Raw genomic sequence first — 22,135 nt, forward strand, 5'->3', positions numbered from 1 at the left:
TCTCGCTCCATGCAGAAAACCTGCTATACAGGTGCTGAAGGAGATGCTCATCCTCAAGAGCCTTCTCTGAGAAAGCAGAGGCAAGTCTGTTTCTTAGCTAAGACCGAAATGCTAAGACTGGAGGTTCAAATGGCTTAAGATCTGGCATAAAGCCATTTCCAACCAAGCCAAAGTCAGTCCCTCAGGACTGAGTGCCCAAGACAAGGGGCACCCAAGCCCCACATATAAAAACATAATCCAAAGGTATAGCTATCCCTTTAGCCTGTTCCAAGTCCCTTAGGAAGCCACACCAGATCAGCCAAGCTTTTTTTGGTGGCAGAACTTACGTGCTCCAAGAAGAGGTGCAGCTCCGGGTGGCTGGCAGGGTGGATCGTAGCTTCGAAGAGGGGCAAGAAGATGTTCTCCAGCATCTCCTGGAAGTTGGCCAGCTGCTTCTTTGTCTTGTACACATCGCTGTCGGAAGCAGAGATACACGGAGGGCACAGTTGTCATTCACAGAAGCTTAAGACACAGGCCTTTGCAGAAATCTCCATATTCTGCAGTTCACCAGAGGGTTATCATTTGCAGGGGCTGCGTGAGCCACTCCACACGCCATTTGGCCAGAGTAAGACCTAAGCCAGTATTGTGACCCTGGTTCAAATCTCATCTCTGCCATAAATCTGCTAGGTGGCCTTAGGTGAGCCACACCCTCTTAGCCCAAACCACACCACACCTTCCCCATTTGCAATATGGGGATCACAATTCTGGGCTCCACTGATTAGAATGGCATATTAAGAAAAGAAATGACATTTGAAAAAACGGCTATAAATTTATGACTGTGGAACTAGTCTAGATGGTTTAGTTACTACAATAAACCACTTAGAAAAATCCAAAGCAATTGCTGGAAGCTACTTAGAAGAGGAATTGAAAATCACTGGAGTTAGCAGAAAAATTAAAACAACAGAGCCATTGGAATATTCAGATAGTAACATTTGACCTAAAGAATTTGACTGTTTGGGACATAAAGAAGCATGTTGTGGCCTGGACACACAAGATGATCTCTTACCACATCTGTCCTGTAATCAAGTGCTGAGCAAGCTAGGACTGAAACAGTATAATTAACAGCTACATTCTCAGAGTTTGCCAACAGCTTCAGGGACTGTTAGGCAATGGTCTTAAGAATGTGATCCAAAACACAAGCTTGCAAAAACTTGATCCAAAATATATCCTTGCAAAAAAAGGGGGGGGCATGACCATAAGCATTAGTGTATCTCTCCCCAATTCATTGCTTTGGTTAAAACATGATGGCATACTATGTATCTTCTCCTTTCTTTGCTGAGGCAGGCTGCTTGTTAAATATTGTAACGGATTTCTTCTCTTTTCTTCCTTGTGGACAACAACTCTTATTTAGGACAATAACATTATGTATTAGGATAATAACATTATTTATTTATGTATACATTAATGTATGGAATTGAAACTGATTACAGTTAGTGATCTATATTATATCTTTTTATTAAACTTTCAATCGAAATTCTCTTAATATATATTTTTAAATAAAAATGAAAAACAAAACAACTATTTTTTAGGAACAAGTGTTTGCTGACTGCCCCCCCACCGTATTTCAAGAATACCTCATTACAAAATGCTGAATTTTCTCCTGCCCTAATATCAACTTAAAATACAGACTCTACTAAACAGGGTTGTAGGGATAACCGAGATAATGTATGTGAAATACTTTGGGCACCCTACAGCACTACACAAATTCTAAGTATCATCATCGACTTCCAAAGCAGCATTTGCATGGCTTCCTGTTATCTTTAATCCATAAGAACACAGGGAACTTCTTTATAATACATCAGACTATTTGCCCATCTAGCCCATTATTATATCCTCTGATCAGCAGCTGCAGCGCTCCAGAGCAGAGAGTGGCCTGCTACCTAATCGTTTTATTTAGAGGTGCTGGGGGTTGAAGCCGCCTTATTCCAAGCCAGTCTATCTAGCTCAGTACTGTCTACACTGACTGGCAGCAGCTCCCCAGGGTTTCACACAGGGATTTCGCTCAGCTCTACCTGGAGATACTGCAGATTTAACCCTGGCCCTTCTACATGGCAAAGCAGTTGCTTTACCACTGAGCCCCAAGAATGTTGGGCTTGCTTCCCTTTCATAGCTTTCTTTTTAGAAAATCCCAGCTTACTCTAGTCTCTGCACAATTTAAGAAACTCAGCATGTTGCACTCCTCAGGTGCCCACCAGGCCCCTGTTCTTTGCATTGTCACCTGAAAGATCGCTGGCACACTCACTCTGTTGCTCTATTCAGACAGGGAGGCTTTTCATTCACTTCCCCCAGCCAGCGGAACAGGTGTTCAGCTTAGAACGTGCAACCCTATCTGAAGGGCTTGCAAGCTGTGTTGATAGTGTAGCTGGGCAGCTAAGCTTCGAGTGCGCTCTCCTGCTAAGCTAGGATTACAAGCAAGCACAGCTAAAGCCCCAAGCACAGATCCATCAAAACAAAGTCCTCCGAGTTCCTCGTCAATTTAGCTTTATCCATCAGTCAAACATGCAAAAAAGAAAATTATGGGCACCAGCTAAGGAATAAATGGATGTAGTTATATGATGCGTAGCCTACTTTTCCTCCATTAAAGCAGCTTGGCAGCTTTGTTTACTTTGTCTTAAACCATAAATTAAGAGGGTGGGAGGGAGCAGAAAATACTAACACCATATCAGAGAAGCAACAGGAAAGCAATGGTAAGAGCAGCTGCAATATAAGGTACGTTTGCAGGCCAATCACATCCGTGGCTACACAGAGTTAAGGAAGGACCTGGCGGGGGCTGCAAGAAGAGAGGAAGCTGGGAACCAAGGGAAAGGCAGCAAAGAGGGAAGGAGCTGAAGGGAGAGACCTAACTGAGCAGGGAAGGAAGCAGACAGAGGAGGAGAGAACAGGAAGCAAAGTGGACTTTGATAAGCTGGGAGAACAAAGGCAGAAACTGCCACCTGCATGAGAGCAGTTAACTGACTTTATTGATTTATTCATTCAAGAAATTTGCTGTTGCCAGGCAACTAGTGGCAGCTTGATCATTTACTGGCGTTGTTAAGTAATCTGCTAATTTTATGAGCTGGTGTTTTTTTTTTTTTTTTAATCAGTCCTACTGAATTCCATGCAAGTAAGTGCATGTAAGATTGCTGCTTTGGAGACCTTGCCTAAAGAATACCTGCTCAGGCAGCACAGTTTTCACCATTCTTTTATAAAGGCAAAATAAAAGGGGCTTTCCCAACTTTTCCATTTCAGATTCCACCTTAACTACTGGGGTAGCTATTGCCTAGTTCGCAATACAACAGCTGCAGGGATGTCCAAACCACCCCGTCCCACCAGCACAACAGATTCTACCCCTCTAGTCCTCACAAAACCCTTTCTAATAATTCTAGCAGCTTGCTACACTTTGCTAAAATAGTTTCTCCTCCATATGACTTGGAGAAAATACTGCGATCAATTCAAGCCACACAAGGCAGCACAGCGCTTTGTACCCGTCGCTTGGAGGCTGTTTCCCCTGCCAAAGATTGGCTCCCCTTCCTGGAATAACACAGGGGGAGTGGCACTCACAAGAGGCGAGGCACCTGCACCAGCCAGCGCACGTTGTTGGAGTGCACTTTGTGAGCCACAGCCCACTTGGCCAGCTTGTCCCACTCGTCACGGGCTCGGCCATAGATGGAGAGCCGCAGCTCCGCATTCTGATACTTGCTCTCTTCCAGATCAGACATCACCTCCTGCCAGGAGAGAGAGAGAAAAAGGGCTTGTCAGCAAAGGAGCCTCATCAAAGACATCCCTCCTTTGCTACAGAAACACTCCTGTTTTTGCAGGATGAAACGCATTACAAAGGCAATCCAGCACTTGGACACCTTATACCTTCTTTGCATGCAGGGTAGAATAATTTATCTGCCTGCAATTGATTGCTTGGGCTTCACATGTGCTCTTTGAGACAGCCCCTACTGTCTCAAAATTGACTGCTCTCTTTGCCCCATTTTTCATCCTCAGACAGGTATGTTGTTATTCCTAATATTCTAGAAAGCAGACAGAGTGAAGAAGAACTTGAAACTTAGAATCTTGACTGCCTTTCATTATTCTCCTGGGAAACCTGCAAGCCCAAAGTGTGATGAACAGAAGAAATCATACTGTGCCTTCCAATTCATTCCTCAAGTTATGGAAGATGGCACCAGACAGATTTTGACAGCCTAAGAACGTATGCTCTCCTTAAAAAGCTATGTTTCAAGGCCTCAAGTCTGAGGGCAAAGTTTGCAAAAAAGCAATACTTAATCTGGGAAAAACTCAGAAACCAGGTGGGCTGAAGTGGGCTGCTAGTAGTCAAGAAATCTCAACTGCCCAGCATGGTTCCCTTTCTCTGCCCCATCTCCTGGTTCACTAGATGCCCTAACTCAATTTGAATGCTCCTCCCAAGTTTTAAAACCACACACAACGCAAGAATAGGGATACAGAGTTTGGATAGCTTATTCAGCACTCTGGCAATAAGTAGAAGCTCCTGGGTACACAACTAAGGAAAGATCAAGCAGTCTGCTTACCTTGATGATATGGGCAAAATATTTTCCAGAGACTCTGTTGTCTGTCTTGATGAAAATCTCCCGCAGCACAGACTCGCCTATGGGGTTATATTTGGCATTGAACTTGTCAAAGCGATGGAAGGTGTTACGATCCTATTAGAAAAGGCAGCAACAAAGATTGTTGTAATTAAGTAACCATGAAGACAAAAGACTGCAATTCTCTTCGTCCCCATTTGGCAAACTGCAAATGACTATATAAGGCCTATATAGGACGTTGTTAAGGCTCTTATTTGACATACCGCATGGACATCAAGCGTGTCTACGCTGAGATCATAAGCTGTGAGATTCATGGTCTCAAAGACCTCCTTTAGAGTTTGCTCCTTGCCCTTCTCCACATGCACAATCTCCTCCAGGTGCTTCTTCATAGCCCGCTTGATGAAGCGCAACAGATGCTTCTGGTTCATGCAGGATGATGCATGGATATGCGTGTCCACCTGCTCAAGAGATCAGTGGTTAAGGATGTGGGCCAGGAAGTCCAGAGCTCAAGTCTGACCTTGGCCATTGACCCACCAGCTGGCTTTAGGGAAATCTATTATCTCTAAGCTCCAATCCCTAACCTTAAAACACGGGAAGAGAACCTGCTGCGGGACTACAACTCCCATCAGCCCTCATCACTGGCAACACTGGCTGGGATTGAAGGGAACATGAGTCCAAACTATCTGGATGGTCATAGGCTTCCCACCCATTTTAAGGACTGAAATAAAATTTAAAAATATATCTGTATATAAATGCTTATTATTTAGCCACCATGACACTTCTTGCCACTATGGTTGCCTGGAAGACCCTCAAATGGGCAGGGAACCATTTGTCAGGCCATCTAAGGAATCAGGGTACAAAAACAAGCCTTTGAAAGAGAGTGCCTGTTTATTAAGAGGTACCAACAGAGAGGGGCCCACGTCTCCATCAGACTTGCTGTTCCTTCCTTTGGCATTGCAGAGGCCAGGCAGTTTGGGCTGTAGCGACTGAGCATTCTGCAGTAACTGCTGGGGTTCCCCAGAGTCCAGTTACAAGCATTCTTTGTAATGAAAACTACAGGCACATACTCCTGAAACACAGAATATCAGTACCTTCCGGATATTGTAGAAATCGCGGTGCGGAACCCTCTTCTGAGCTGCCAGTTCTTTCATCTCATTGAGCAGGACGTGCATCTGGAACTTGGAACTCAGGTACTGCAAGCGTCTGTAGCAGAAGGATTTTCTGGCCAAACATTAGAAAGGAGGTTTAGTTCACCACACCAAAATCAGACCTTCACCTTCTCAACATAGTAGCCAGCACTGTAAATCATGAAAACCTAATTCGGGGTTTAAATCTATGCTTGCAGAAGGCTCAGGCTAGTGCATTTGTCAAGTAACAGCCAGCATTTCTAATGTGGTCTAGGTGGGTGGGTAATTACCAAAGACATAAGGGAGCGAATTGTAAGGAATTCCATAACATCAGAATACATTGCCATGCGAGGTCAGGTCCATGTTCCAGCCAGCTCAAGAATGATCAGACATATACTGTAGAGAAATTCCAAAGCAAGCCATGTTGATCCTTACTGTAAGTTCCTAGCATCTCGTAATCAAAAGTGTCTCAGTTTGACCATGAAGTTTGTACTTCAGGTTATCATGGCAAGTAGCAATCACCAGAACTACCCCTCATGAATTTACTCAGGCCTTTTCATTGAAAAAAGGGGTTTGATGCTAGTTTTCCATGATAGTTACCAGATAGGCTCACATCCACCCTGCTTGGATGTGAGCCTAACCACATTTAACTGAATTGTCATTTGGAAGAAGGAGCTTGCTCCTGCACGTAAAGATGAAAGAAATAAAATAATGGCATCACTTACATTGGACCATTGATGATCAGAGCCATTAGGACATTCATGTCAGCAATGAACTCCTGCAGGTCAGGGTAAGGCAAGTCTAGTTCTGTGGTTCTTAAAAAAAAAAAAAAGAGGCAAAAGATGAAACAAGATCACAGAAACAAGTAAACAAGAATCAAGAGAGCTATGTTGTCCAGATGTGTATTTTGCGTAGTTCTATGTGTAAAATGAGAGGAAAAGCCAAGATCAGCACTGGCAATAGCACAAAACGAAGATCTCTCTCTAAAATCATTAGTTAGAACTAAAGGGGAGGAAGCTACTAAAGAAGGCGTTAGATCAAGAGATAACTGGCAAACAAGATGCTCAAAATATAGAATTTGGTAGTTACTGTATTTTTCGCCTTATAGGACGCACTTTTTCCCCTCCAAAAATGAAGGGGAAATGTGGGTGCGTCCTATGGGGCGAATACAGGCTTTCGCTGAAGCCTGGAGAGCGAGAGGCTCTCGCTCTCCAGGCTTCAGGAAGCTCTGCGCAACCCTCCGGAGCCCGACGCCAAGCCGCGCCAGCCTCCGGAGGGTCACGCAGAGCTGCCTGCCCTCCCGGGCTCCGTGCAGCTCTGCGCACCCCTCCGGAGCCCGGCGCCAAGCCGCGCCGGCCTCCGGAGGGTCCTGGAGAGCTGCCTGCCCTCCCGGGGTCCGCGCAGCTCTGCGCGACCCTCCGGAGCCCAGCGCCAAGCTGCGCCGGGCTCCGGAGGGTTGCGCAGAGCTGCCTGCATTAGGAAGGCTCAGCACGCCCGGGCTTCGCACAGCTGTCTGCAAGCCTGGGGAGACCGGCGCGGCTCCCTAGGCTTGCGGATAGCAGGCTCTTCTGGGGGCTGGGGTCGGGGGAAGCTCGGGCTTCCCCCGCGCCAGCCCCGTGCCTGGGGGGGGAAATAATTTTTTTTCCTTTTATTTCCCCCCCCCAAAAAAAACTAGGTGTGTCCTATAGGGCGGTGCGTCCTATGGGGCGAAAAATACGGCATTACCACTGCTTCAAATTGAAATTGCCAGAATATCCAGCTGCTTACTACACCAAGTCTGTTAAATCAGGTTAACTGATATTTCCATTCAGAGTAGAAAATTAAGATTCCTGAGAACTTTCACTGTAAAAGAAATTATAAGGCATTAACAGTTATTATTATGGAAATGCAATGAGAAAAACACAGATTGTTTCTGGGACAGACTCCTGTTCTTTATTGTATGTGTGCTCTTTTATTGTATGTATATTGTATTTTCCTCCCTTATCTATGCCCGTTTTCCTGCTATGTCAGTATTTAATCAAAAATCACAACTAGGGTTCAAGCTTGAGGAACTTCCATTTCATGCAAAACTACCCCATGCAAGGTTCAACTTTTTGTCCAGAAAGTCCTGTCTAGCTGTATTATTACGTTCATTCCTTCACCTTGGTTGCTTGCAAGGATTTACTTAGGTGTCTGAAACTGGTTAATAGCTATTTTGCTAGAATATGATGTTTTTTAAATTCAGTTTTATTGTATAGTACTCTGAATATGTAAGAAGGAAAAAGATATAACAATAAAGTTTTCATACATTTTTCTGATTTGCTTAATCTAGTTTGAAAACAGCATGTGCTGTTTGGTTCAAATAACGAACAGGCCCAATTAAAATGTGGATCTGCCTTTCTGTGCTCTCAAAGCTGTGTAGGCGGTTGTCAATCACACCTTCTTCCCCAGTTCCTGTAGTATAAATATTCCCTTCTATACTTTCCAAGGGCAAATGGATACAGGGAAGAAAGCACAAGATTCAGTGATTTCAACCGTGTTCATTATCAGACATCGTGTGTGCATATATTATGATCTGCATGAGAACAGTGTTTTCACAAGATGCTGCATAAGAATATGGAGCTAGACTTCCTAAAAGCTCAGGATGTCTATAGATGAATTTTCACTTTCATTAGGCATATGCCATTTCTATAGATACTTGAGCTAAATGCATCCAAGATTCCCAGCTACAGAGAAAACAGGGAATAACTTGGCCATTTAGGTGTGGGCCATGGATAAAATCACCGTGAATGACCTCTGCTCAGCTCCAAATTTTACCTGTCACTAAAGAACATATTTTCCTAGAAGCACTGTTAGCATACCAAGGCATCTGTACCCAGCAAGAAATTGCCATGCCTTCTCCCATTCCCCCTTACTTGTCGGTGATGTCCTGCTTAGTGTACACATGGACTACTCCATTGACCATCTTCAGGCCAAAGCCAAGGTCTCCAGGCATTGATTCAGGGTCACACTTCTCATAAGGATGCTGGTTTGTAAATGGTGAGTGCCCTGAAGCATCTGCAACACGGGAAAGAGCAAATGAGAGGGTATACTTTTGCTTCATCACTACGGATATTTCACCTACTATTTTAAACAGAAAACCAAAATACAAAAAATAAAACTAATTATTCTCAAGAACCATTTCTCTCCTTGAAGTTGATGGCACATAGCACAACTGTTGATGGCACAACTTAGCAAGAGTTGGTGAGAAAGAAAAGCTAGCACATGGGGCACAAAACAAGCAAGCTCGGTGATGGTTGTTCAGCTACAGAACATGACTGATCAAGTCAATATGGGACAGCACAGTCTCACTGGGTCCCAGTCACACCATCTCTCCCAATCCTCCAAGGCTGACTCCATGGGAGCACAGAAACCTTGTAGAATGTAGTTAATGGGTACAAAGTTCCATTTTTCTCAGAATCTTTGTACGGTGTTTTTTGAGAGCAAGCAAGTTTCTAGTTCTCATGACATAGGATACATTTTGAAATGTGGGGGCAAAGTCTACTGAACTCTCGGAATCCAGAGGGTTGGCTGCCACTGGACATTTGCTAGAACTTCAACACCCCACATAAGCTCCTTGCCCCCCAAAGACTAATAAAATCTGAATAAAATGAATCGGGGGTGGGGATTACCCAAATGTACCCAACTGGAACCCAACAATTGCAGAATTCAGCATTTCTCAGCACATGGCCCTACACTCACCCCATAGCTCTAGCATCTTTCCATGGGATCACTTAAAAATTATTTGTAGTTGAGCCCTTGGAGACATGAAGAGATGCCCCAATAGATCTTGCAGCTACCCAGTCTTGCCTACCCCAAAGCTGGAGGCAATGTACGACTTGCCCTCACAGCTCTCCTTGGGTGTGGAAGAGGAGGGGAGCTGCCTCTGGACCATGCCCTGGCTTCCACTACCTGATGGCCTTGCAAGGGCATCATCAATACCATGACCACCTTGTAAGTAGCCAGGGACCAATCTAAACCTTCTCCATGTTCCTCTTCCTGTCTGCCACTTTAGGCACCTCCAATACTGGAATGACTTTGCTGAAAGGAATGCCCTCTCACACACAAGCCCAGATTCAGACCTCACCTCCAGCCCCAGGGGTCTCGGGGATCTCCTCATACATCCTGGGGGCCAAGGGCCTTTCTGAAAGGTCTTGTAGGAAGCGGGCTGTGGTTTTGCAGAAGCTTTGCAAAGAATGCCCCATATACTTCTCCCGAATGAACAAGGCCTTCACCACACTCTTGGCAGCATCCAGCAGGTCTGTGAAAGGCACCTGGCGGGGGGGTGGGGGGAGCCAAAGAAAAACAGTTAGCTGAACTGGGAACAGCACTTATCAAGGAATCATGATGGGCAGGCTAGGAAACAGACGGCGTGAACCGCTAGACAAAAATACATAACATATCAATAATAATAATGTCTCCAATAAGGCAAATCTATCAAGTGCAAATTTCAAATAACCACAAAATGAATGATCCATTCAAACTATATAAAGAAGGCCAGAAAATCAAAACAACAGCCAGAAGGAAGTCTTCAGAGATTCAGTTCATAAGATGGAAAAACACAGGGACTGAGTTAGGTAACTCTAACTGCTTCGCAAGATATCGATCAAAAGCCAGTTTGCATGGAGAACTTCAGTATCCGTAAATAAACACAATGAAAGTGCAAGACAGGTGCTGCAGCTTCTTCGTGCTAAATCAAATCACTCCAGAGGTTCCTAACAGACAGTTCAGTTAATCATAGTTTAGTGTCATTCAAACCATAAACTGGGGTTAATGTTGACTATAGTTTGTAGTTGGCTTGTTTCAAACAAACCAGTGTTCCCTGTTATCCACAGGGAACACTGAAATGTGAGATTAAGCAAAAACAGAAGTAAAAGCGTCTGAATTCCAGAAGGAGGGGGAAAGGGGGAGCATGTGAGCCAGAAGCTCACATAGGCTCATTCACAGCACACTAAGCTGAAGTTTAGCAAAGTATCCAAATGGAACCACTGGGTGAAGTTAGGCGAGCTCCTCTTCTTTGCCCCAGACTCCTATCTGCAATTTTTTGGGGGTATAACACTTACAACACAGGTATTGAAAATTATTAGAAAATTATTTTAATACTTGAAATAAATTAATAATAAACAATTTCCCACAATGGCTGTGCCCAAAGTGACTCACGGCAAACATTCAAAACATCAAACTACAAAGCACCAAAAAATACAAACATACAAAATACAGAGCCTGTCAGTAAATTCTATTTGTCCAGCTGGTTTATTAGATGGGTTGCATATTTTTACCAACAGCTGCTCTCCAGGGGCTCAGGCGGACAGAGGCCTTTCACATTCCCTGCTACCTGATCCTTTAAAGTGGAGATGCCAGGGATTGAACCTGGGCCCTTCTGCATGCAAAGCACAACGTACTCTAGCACTGAGCTAAGGCCCTTCCAGGGCAAAACTGGAGTCATTTCCTGCCTGGAGGCTATCTGATTGCTGTCAGAAAGCAGCATGTTGTAGAGCAGTGGTTCCCAACCCGCCCGCTCCCCCTAAACATTGCGGAACACATTGTCAGACCACGGAATGATTTCCCTGTCTGCTGAAAAGTTGTAAAGCACTGTGCTGGATGCTGCATGGTTTTTAATTGCATTTTTTTACAAACATAGCATGGATCACTCGCATGAAGCTTGTAGACCACCGTCTGGGAACCCCTGTGGTAGAGCCTTTGCGGGAGATTGTGGGTGGGTGTGCGTGGTTGGGTGCAAATGGATGGCTAGTTTCTGAATCTGTCAGCCTTACCCCACACGTCTCTTCTCCGGAGATGGTGACCCTCTGGAACTCCCTTTCCAGAAGCACATCCCGTTCTTTGGGATACTGGTCCACCAGGTCCTCTCCCTGCTCCTTAAACAATCTGGGGGGAGAGGAAAGAAAGGGGAGAGTTGAGGGAGCAACAGTAAATGACAGATTTGGCTCTGCCGGTATCCTGCCGTGCTCACTGGAGTCCCCTTTTCGAAAGAGGTCCTTCAAGACATCAAAGCAGGACGTACCACACACAAAACACGTTCAAGACAGGGACAACCTCCCCGCCAACCACAGGGAGAGCAGCCCTGAACTACGGAAAGGGGTGGAGACAGTCATGGACACTTGACAGCTTCAGAACCTTGGACAGTCAAACAGGGTGCCCACGTAGCAGGAAGGTGGTTCCTGCTCCTCAGGGGTGGGCTCTTTCATTTTGCACAGCTTCACCAGATGACCAGTTGCCCCTTTCTGCACTGCATGAAGTCAATCATCTGGCAGAACCAGAAGCAGAGCAAGGGCCTGAAGAAGCTGGCCTCCAAGGGATGCCCTGACAAGGACCTTGCTGGGCTTACTAGGGATCTGAGCTGCTCAGCCAGCACCATGAAAAGAGGGGAGGTGGGGGAAGAAATATAAAACACAGAGACAAGAGGCTGGCTCCACCCACTGCGCCTGCCATGAAAAGAATCATCACCGTTATAATAAAAAGACAGGAGGGAAATGGAGCTCAGAGCAAAGGAACAAGGGAAAGTGACCAGCAGTAGAAAGGGAGGAATCCCCCGCTCAGCTGTGTCGAGAGCCATGGTGAGATCGGGATCAAAGGCACTTCTGCCTGCCCTAGTTGCCATAGGGCTTCCCAGCTTCTCAATCTGAACAGCATCTACTTCTCAGAAGGGATCGCCAAACTTGACACATGCACCAAAATAGTGGCTAGCTTTGGCCTTTCCTCCGCAAGGATTTCTCCATTCTAAAACACCGAACTTTCATTCTCCTCCAGGAGGCAAGGGGAGATTCACTTCACCCATTTACACCAGGCAAGCCCAACAGTTAGATCGTGGTCTACCGGTAGATCACTGGATGCCTGTGGTAGACCACTGGTAGATCATTGGCTCCCCCCAAAGAAGTTCAGCAGGGCTTTCCTCCCTTAAAAAAGCCCATTAACTTTGACCTGAACCCCCCAAAATGGGGTAGATCACTGACAGCTTTTAACTCCGTGAGTAGATCGTAGTCTCTTGGGAGTTGGCCACCCCTGATTTACACCATCTTTCCACTCTGAAGTTCAGTTCCAAGCCTGCTCCCAGGCTGTCTGGCATGTCTCTCAGTCACTGCTGGTAAGATCAGAGCCCTACTTGTACATTGGGGGCAAAATAATGTGGACTTAAGATGGAGAGGCGAGGGATACAAATGCAAGCCCCACGCCACCCCAACTTCCTTGTGCCTCCTGGTCCCACTTCGGACTATCCCGTGTTGTACAAGGTCTGATGGGGGATTTCTAAGCATGTTCCACATAGAATCCCCCCCACTTTAGAGCTTTGCACTGATTGTAGGAAGGTCTGAACAGGAGCTGGCATGCACTGGGATTTTGAGGGAAGGTGCAAGGGTTGTGTATGCATGCCTCTGCCTCCTCCCCATTTTAAGCCTGCACAAGGCAGTCCCAAATGCCTGCACATGTCTTAGTTTGACTTAGCAGTATCTGCACCTAATTAATTGACCACACACGCAGCAGTGGCATGATTGAGAGTGGGAATGTGCCACATGCAGGTGGATAGAACTCTTGCAAGAGTGTCATTTCCTTTGTGCCTGCCAAGGTGGGGAGAGGATGAGGATGCAGCCTGCAGGGTGCTCCCGCTCCCACCCCTGAGTCAAGGGCAGAGAGAATTAATGCCAGGCACTCACTGTAAGTCAGCAGCACTGTCAATTTTCAGGAAGTCCTGTTTGGCTCTGAGTAAAATGTCAGGTTCTAGTCTGAGGATAAATGGGAAGTGGAGGCCAAGGCCAAGACAGGAACAAACAGAGAGACAGAAAGAGAGAGGGGGGAAGAGAGAGAGACACACACAAACAGAGAGAGATGAGGAAATGTGGAGGAAGAAAAGGAGAACAGGAGGAGAAGAAAAAAAGAAAACACTAGCATTAATACAGAAACCAACACCAGAAATGGCAGACACTGTACAGCAATATTCACCAGCTATGGGAGACAGAAGAGAATGGATTCAAAAGGCCTAGGATAGACATCAAAACCAAACCATGGTTTGGCCATCAGGAAAGTGCTACTGATTTGAATAGTAAGTCCCTCCTCATCCATGGCAACCAGTTTGCCATGAAGATCAGGCAAACCACCCCCACCTGAACCAGAAAGTATAGCTCAATGTGAGTTTCTGGTTCTGGTGCGGAGGCAAACTATGGCCAGTGGTAACCATAATTTGATCAATCCAGACATTATGCCAAAGCATGGTTACCACAACCCAGGAAGCGGAGAAGGGAAGCAGTGTGTGCATGGAGAAGAGGGAGCAAATGCTCCTACAGCACACTTCCAATAGCCTAGGCATGGTTAGGTCACAACATCTGTACCGGGCCATATTTGTCCTCTCTCCAGTCCTGGTTTCTAAACGAATCTAGCCACCTCTGGGCAGATAGAGCTGGAAGAAATACAGAGGCCTTTATTTGCCTGCTGGTAACGTAGATAACCATAAAGCAATCCCACCAGTGAAAAGCTTCTGGGCACCCAAGACAGACCGTAAGCAGGACAAGCGTTGTGTAAAACTGCCAGCTACAAACGCACACACATACAGTTATGTATATGCACACACACAACCATGTCAATGGCAGGCATCCTAGCCAACGTCCGATGTGCACCTCTTTGGACCACCTATGTCTTCTCCAACAAGCCTATTCCCCGAGTTATAGCAATCTATTCTAGGTTGCAACTAAGGGTTCCCCATTTGGCTTCTTGCCACCTTTCTCAGTTCTCAACTGCTCATATTCATCCAGTTGTCTTTGTTCATGAACTTCTCTGAAATGCACCTTCCTACTCTTGGAAATAGCAAACAAAGGAGCCAGAAGAAGACCAAGAAGCATCACAGCAACTTACTTCACATCCTGGCTGATTTGCCGCTCCAGCCGCTGGCGCCTCTCCTCCAGCTGTTCAATGGGGCTGTCTTCTGGGAATTCATAGGGGGCACTGCGCATATCACTCTCAGCCAACGAACGGCAGAACAGCTCCTGTGGGCACAGCAGCACAAGAGTGCAGTCGACCGAGGGTGGGGCAGGGAGGAGGAGTTAAGCCTCCCACATAATAAACCTCTGACAAGCAATGCGGACACCAGCATGGAGAGTCCATTAAGAGGGACTCCCTGGAGTCTGTCTGCTGAGACGGGAATACTCTGCCAGCATCCATGAAAGTATTGTGGGTGGGATCCATGCCACAATGCCTGCATTTTCAGGGCAGGAATTCACAATGGGGTCACCAACGCAGTGACTTACAATTGCCTGAGTGATGACTGTTAGATGAACTTCACTGCTGCTGGTTTCCCATTGCCCAGGTCATCGAAAGGTGCATTAATGATTAATATATCTCAAGGTCCCCGTCTTCCCTGCTGCCTTCTCCAGCATGTTTCTGACACACTGATGTGTCAACATCAGGAAACGACAGCTGCTGAGCCATCAAGCAGGCCCTAATTTCTTCAAACACTTCCATACCACCACCAGTGCTCACATCCAGTGTCTCTCTGCTTAGGACCATGCCTCACATTTAAGTTGTAAGATATACACTTTACAGACCTGTACTGTGAATCCACTAAAGCCATAACATCTGAAGTGTATATTCAAGCCTGTGAGGTGGGGTTAATCTACATCACGCCACAATGCTTTTCTACAGTGTGCATACGACATTTATGTACTTCAGGTATTGTGATTTTAATAAGTCTGTACCATGGACCCATTAAAATCAGCACGTGACGTGAGCTCCACCAACAGGCTCTATGACACTTCTATCAGTCTGGGACCAGAAAGAGTGAAGGCAGACCTAACATCTTCAGTGTGGCAAAGGTAGATTGAAATGACATTTCCAGCCTTGAAAATGAATGCACATTTTAATGTCCTAGACCTGGGGTGAGATACCCGTGGTCTGGCCAGATTTCATACAGCCCTCCGGGTGCCCTGCCGACCATCAGCTGCTCAGCAGAAATGGAAAGAGGATGTGTAACCGTGGCTCCTTCCTCTGCAAGGTCACAGCAAACTTGTATTCTTTGCAGAAATGCAAAAAGTAGTCCACACATTTTGCAATTGCTGGATCTCAATTTTGGGGAAGGACTTGCAATTCAGCTGTGAATTGAACATATTTGCATTATCACACTAGAATTACTGAGCCTTTTAGATAGGCAGTACAAATACAGTGGTACCTCGGGTTAAGAACTTAATTCATTCTGGAGGTCCGTTCTTAACCTGAAACTGTTCTTAACCTGAGGTACCACTTTAGCTAATGGGGCCTCCCGCTGCCGCCGCACGATTTTTGTTCTCATCCTGAAGTAAAGTTCTTAACCCGAGGTACTATTTCTGGGTTAGCAGAGTCTGCAAGCTGAAGTGTCTGTAACCCGAGGTACCACTGTATAGGAAGTTCAATGTATTTTTTTTTTTAAGTCTATGAAGGAAATGGAAGGTATAACTTAAAGAGAGCTAGTAATAATTAAAAATATGCCTCTGCTTCCATGATATGCGTGGTGTTATGAGAGAGAAAGAGAAATTGTGTGTGCATCAAGGGTTTATGATTTTGTGTGGATCTGGCCCCACCTGGTTCAGGTATATGGCTCCACAGCTTTTCTACTAGGGCAATGTGACCCTCAGCCCCCCCCCCCAGAAAGTCCCCCCACCCACCCATGTTCAAGAGCAAGGTATGAAGGAAGGAGACAGACAGCTCTCATGAAAGGACAAGATCTTGCTATGGACATTTCCATACTGCAACTAAAGAGCCCTGAAGCACAAGCAGCAAGAAAGCGAGCTGCATTACAAAGAGACATGAGCTGGGAAGTGCTGAGTCAGGCTTGCTCTGCAAGGATTTCCCCCAATAAATCAGACAAGCAATTCAATTACTTAGCCTGCCAGTAGGTCGATCAAAATGCATTTTCAATTAATTCACTCGGGTACCCGATTCTTGAAAGCTTGCCTGTGGTAAGTTCACTCTTTAGATAGCTAAAGGCAAAAAGCCAAATTTCTGTGCCAGCAATTACAATGGAAACATCTGTTGCACAGGTTAAAGGGTATCAGCATCAGAATTACTGGCGAGGCAAGTTGGGACCGCTTGCCGGTGACCCACAAATTCCCCAGTTGAAATTATGGACCTTTTCAGTCTTTCCAACTGGGAGAGAATGCACCCAAGAGCCCATCCAGACAAAAAGTCTGGCCAAAGTACTCCTGTAATCGCTCTCCCTGACAATGGCTCAGTTCACACTCCAGCAAGAGATTGCTCACCTATTACTGAGGTTGAAAAAATTGCTCTGATTGCCTGAAACAGGAAGCCTGGAACTGGATCACGCAATAAGAGGAATATAACAAGAGCTTCTCCTTTTTCTTGCGCCTCCTTTCTCTTGTAATGCTGTGATTAGCAGGACAGTTCATCACTCACAGAGATTCCAGCTACTCCAGAAACCATTAAGTGCACATGGGACAGACTTTGCCAGGCTTTGAGGCTGGATTTAGGCTAATGCACATTTGCCGTGAGCGTGCCACGTCTGGACTTGGAAGCAGCAGAGTCCCAGAACTGCACAAGATTTGCCTACCTTAGAATCTGGCATCCCCAAACAGTGGACGAAAACAACCAGTGTGGGCTGCAAGCAATGCTAGGTCCACCTTTCCTTTACACCACAATTAAAATTGGGAGACGGTGGAATCATTATGGCAGTGGAGACCACGTAACAACACTTTATGCCTCAACTGCAGGGTGGCACTAACTGGCACAATGTGGCAACCTGGCCCTCTGGGAAACACCCCAACAAAACCTCACAACAAGCACACTCAGTGAGAAATAACTCCCAAACACCGGGTTGGAAACAGAGGTGATCCTAGGAAAGCAAAACTGTACTTCAGCCAAGGCGTCAAACCAGCAGAAGCTTCTACAAACAGAAGGGGATGGTGATTTATCCCCACCACCCACCCACCCACCACCACCAAGCACAATTCCCAGGGGCACAGGAGATTACAAGAGGAACTGGCAAAGATCACCTCCCTCTCACCTTCCATTTGCAGGAGTTGAAAGCAACCTACTCATTACCTCCAACAGTGAAAGGCTGCATGGATTATCTCCCCCCCCCCCCCCACAACCTTTGCAAATGCAAGAGGAATCGCATGCATTTGTCAGAGTTCGGGGTTACAGAGTTGAGCTTGTTTCATAAAAAAGCAATCAAAGGAAAAGAGGAACTCAGGGCCAGTAGGTATAACTCTGAGGTGGTGTCCTCACAGGCCTGGTTCCAAGGTTATAAAAGAGGAAAGCAACAGCAATGAAGAAGTAATATTACCTCGGCTATCTCTTTGTATTTGCCATCCATGGAGGTGCGCAGGTCAACAGGAAAATGCTTCAGGCAGTGGGGAGGCCCCGGGAGGGAACGCGCAGGCTGCAACTGGCGGGACCGTGGCCCTCCGTGGATCTCTGTGGAAAATATGAGACAGCAGTCAGGGAGATGAGAGACGGCCCTGATCAGAACAATTCAAGGGAAGAGGAGAAATTTAATCAAACACAGCCTTTATCAGTTCTCTCCAACCTGGTGCCCTCTAGATGTTCTGGACTATGATTTCCATCAGTCCCAGTCGGCAGCGGCTGGTAATTCTGCCTGGATCAAAACGGAGAACTGCCGTAGGACAGTCCTGCTTTCCAAGAAACATCTGCAAAAGGTTTCTGCAGATTAGCAGACACCCCACCACCATCATTTCGTTTGAGAAACTACTAAAACACTTGGCTTTACCATCACTCCCTTCTCACTCCACATCATGCATTTGAAGGAAGCAGGTTGTGGCTGCTGGTACTGTAATTAACAAACAAACCCTAAAGTCCCTGGGGTGGGTTACATTGATTAAAATTACATCAGACGTTTTAAAAACTTACAATAAAAAATGCAACCACACCCACAAATAGAGTGGGTCCTGAAAATATACATCGCAGGTCAGTGGCGTAGCGTGGGGGGTGCAGGGGGGGCCGGCCGCACCGGGCGCAACATCTGGGGGTTAGGGTTAGGGGGCGCAAATCCACGGGTTAGGGGGCGCAAATCCATGGGTTAGGGGGCGCAAATTACTTGCCTTGCCCCGGGTGCTGACAACCCACGCTACGCCACTGTCTCAGGTGTCAAGGCCAGGGAAAAGGGGTGATAAGATGATGACACTATAAAAGGTAAAGGACCCCTGGGTGTTAAGCCCAGTCAAAGGCGACTATGGGGTCGTGGCGCTCATCTCTCTTTCAGGCCGAGGGAGCCGGCGTTTGTCCACAGACAGCTTTCCAGGTCATGTGGCCAGCATGACTAAACCATTTCTGGCGCTATGGAACACCGTGATGGAAGCCAGAGCGCACGGAAATGTTCTTTACCTTCTCGCCGCAGCAGTACCTATTTATCTACTTGCACTGGCGTGCTTTTGAACTGCTAGGCAGGAGCTGGGACAGAACAACGGGAGCTTACCCCGTCGCAGGGATTTGAACCGGCAACCTTCCAATCGGCAAGCCCAAGAGGCTCAGTGGTTTAAACCACAGTGCCACCCACGTCATATATAAGCCAATGTACTAATTCTACACTCTTTCCATCCTTTTGCTTCAGGAAGTGGCTCAGGAATGTATTCAAGCTAAGATGTTAGAGCAACTGGTGCACACAGAAATGGCAAGCACATCCTACCTCTGCTGAACCTCACCATCCTTCAAAGGAAAACTAAACTGCCAAGTTCACTTTCTGGCAATCCTTCCCAAAAGCCTTTTTCACATCTGTGCACACTGAAAAGTATGAAGCTGCTAGAACTCAGACTGGCCCAGGGCATCAACAGAGCGAAGATGCTACTGAAAATTGACATTAGAAACAGAACTAGTCTTGTGGCACCTTAAAGACAGATGTGTTTATCATGGTGTGACCTACTCTGGATTAGTCACCAGATACAACAAAAGAAAAATAACAGAAACAGAGCAACTCTGATTGCCGCTCGTAACCCATCCCTTACCATGTCCAATGAATGGCAGCTATTGACAAAAAGCAGGAAATCCTCTGTGAAATATGCCCAATTTTATGCTGTTTTCTGGTCTCTGTTAACATAGCCCAGGTTCATCAGCTCCTGAGCTATATTTACCAGTTCCAACAAGAGCCCACCATTTAAAATAAAAGGAAATGGCACAAGCACTATTTGATCCATTGGTTCACCATCCACCCCCAAGGGTCGCTCAAAGCCCACACACAAATTACCAGCTGCCAGTCTGTGTCACAGGGCCCCAGACCTTGCAAATGCCCAAGAACTATCTTATGATCCACCCGCCTCTGTTTGCCATTTTCAGCTGCTCTGCCACCAGGGACAAGGGTTGGGTCTGGAAGCCACCGTTATATTGGCATTATGAGAAGAGTTCCCAGACATCTCCTTCTATGCCTGGCCATTCATTTCCTGAATATGTAGTCACATATTAATTTTGGCAGATTACATAATATGCACAATTGTTGCTTTATTCAAGCTCACAACAGCCATGCAAAATAAGCCACTCCTACTCCCATTGAACAGATGCAGGATTGAAGGCCAGACTTCCTCAAGGGAAGCGACTGTATGTTCCTGGCCCAGCAGGGATTTAAAGTCGGACTCTGGATAAGCAACCAGCATATGCTATTCAGCTGGATCCCACCATGTCTCAAATGTTGGTTCTCAAAGTGATCCAGTCACCTCAAAATACCGGAAATGCCACTGAGCTGAGGACCAGATCTCCTTTCAAATGGGGAAGAATCCCTTATCAACTGGCATCACCTTTTATTGGGCTTTTTCAATGCCATTCTTCCTAGCATTTGTGACAACCACAAACCACGTTGCAGATGGAGGACTCCAGCCCAGAGATGAAAATACTTACTGCCGTACTTAACAAGGAATTTCTGGCAGGGCCAGGAACTGACTATGCTAGCTAAAAATGAACAGATGCTATTGCTTTTCTTGAAGAACAAGGATGCAGAAACTGCGGCCCTGAGGATGTTGTTGGACTACCACTCTCACCACCCCTCACCAATGGGCATGCTGGCTATGGCTGATGAGAGCTGGAGCCCATGGAGGACCACACAGTCCCCATCCCTGCTGTAAAAAGGGAAGCCTCCTCACCATCATGCCCAGTTAAAAGGATCCCATTTCTCACCAGCTTCAAGACTCTAAGCATCCACTTTGAGGTTGAGAAGCACTAAAAACAAAAACAAAAAAGGGTATCCCATCCCTTCTAAAATTTTAAATTAGTTGGTAAGGCTTGCCCCACCACTTGTCTGATGTAGAAATAATAATCAGCTTCCAGCCTGGAGACGAGTACCTCAAGTTGGCTTCCAGAGAGACTATTAAGGGGAATAACACATCCTTTGTTCTGTTAAAAGGAACCTGGCAGAGACACATTCTCTCTTGTTTGCGCCTGCAGAGGCTGAAGGCAAACACCATGGACCGATCAGCCAGACCCTACGCTGAGCCTCACAGGAGAAACTGCTCAAAGTCCATTTTATAGGGGTGACTGGCTTTCAGCTCTCAGGCCTTAACGTTCTAATGAGAGCAAATGCTTGCAGACCAGATCTTTCCTCCCTGCCGCTGCAGCAAGAGCACAACCACTCCTAGCTCCCCATGCAGAGCACAAGGGGAACAGATAGAGAAATCAATACAAACAGCCCAACCACAACACTTTTGCTGACTGTTGGCCAAGATCTACCATGGAGTGGCCTCTCTGAAGCCACACAGGAATCCAGGGGTGACCCAACTTCCTACCTCTGCAGACTCTGGGGCAAAGCAAGTTGTGAAATAATACAGAGTCATAGGCAATTACTTTGTTCCCTTCTGCTAGAATCGACATGTCTTGACCTCAAAATTCCTAAAAATAAAGCAAGGTAAACAAAATAGACTCCTCAAGGGAAAGGGAGCGAAAGAATGTAGTTACTTGAGACATTTTTAAAGCAGATCAGAGTCCCAACTGCTGTGTGCTCAGTATGTGTTGTAGAATACACTACATTGGTCCATTACATATCTTGTTGTTTAGTTCTAACTTGTGACAAGGTTGCTCATAGATCTGTTTTTAATGTCTCCCAAGGATGCTTCACACACTACAGAAAATATGGGTTTTCTTTGCTCCTCTGCATGTCTCTGTGGTGCCTTTAAACCATAAGGTCTCCAAGTCCATGCCACCAATTTTTCACACATGTCTGCACCGTCCACACATTATAGTAGTCACCATGTGGACACAGTCAACAAACAAGAGCTCATTTCCCTCCGTAATAACCCAATGTAGGTGCCAAACTAGCAATCTTCTAACTCATGTGAATTCTTTCCTTTCCGTGGCTCATGTAGACATCTTGACTGGCACTAGCCATGGTTTGCAAACAAGCTTCCATCCCTGTTTGTGCTGCTGCAGATGTTAATGCTGCTGTGCCAGAGTCAAATCTAACCAGGTGAGTGAAGTTAATTTTTGAGGGTGAAA

The 22,135-nt window shown here is 46.1% G+C and overlaps 1 protein-coding gene across 6 annotated transcripts in view; it reads right to left on the reverse strand.

The window, feature by feature from the left end:
- The window catches only part of AMPD2 (adenosine monophosphate deaminase 2), a 53,690-nt gene that overhangs the window by 12,773 nt on the left and 18,782 nt on the right, over nt 1–22,135 (reverse strand). For 3 of the 6 annotated variants that reach the window (XM_083617792.1, XM_083617791.1, XM_083617795.1), the window contains exons 2-13: nt 17,991–18,121; nt 14,573–14,703; nt 13,381–13,449; nt 11,488–11,599; nt 9,801–9,987; nt 8,590–8,731; nt 6,421–6,510; nt 5,660–5,789; nt 4,832–5,026; nt 4,554–4,685; nt 3,580–3,743; nt 327–453 (exon numbers count right to left, since the gene is read on the reverse strand). In XM_083617792.1, the coding sequence (XP_083473918.1) occupies nt 327–453; nt 3,580–3,743; nt 4,554–4,685; nt 4,832–5,026; nt 5,660–5,789; nt 6,421–6,510; nt 8,590–8,731; nt 9,801–9,987; nt 11,488–11,599; nt 13,381–13,449; nt 14,573–14,703; nt 17,991–18,121 (1,610 nt within the window). The remainder of the gene's footprint in view (nt 1–326; nt 454–3,579; nt 3,744–4,553; nt 4,686–4,831; nt 5,027–5,659; nt 5,790–6,420; nt 6,511–8,589; nt 8,732–9,800; nt 9,988–11,487; nt 11,600–13,380; nt 13,450–14,572; nt 14,704–17,990; nt 18,122–22,135) is intronic. The other 3 variants (XM_083617794.1, XM_083617793.1, XM_083617796.1) reach the window with 1 other exon arrangement.

The sequence above is a fragment of the Podarcis filfolensis genome (assembly GCF_964270895.1).
Source record: "Podarcis filfolensis genome assembly, chromosome: 6".
NCBI lineage: Eukaryota > Metazoa > Chordata > Lepidosauria > Squamata > Lacertidae > Podarcis > Podarcis filfolensis.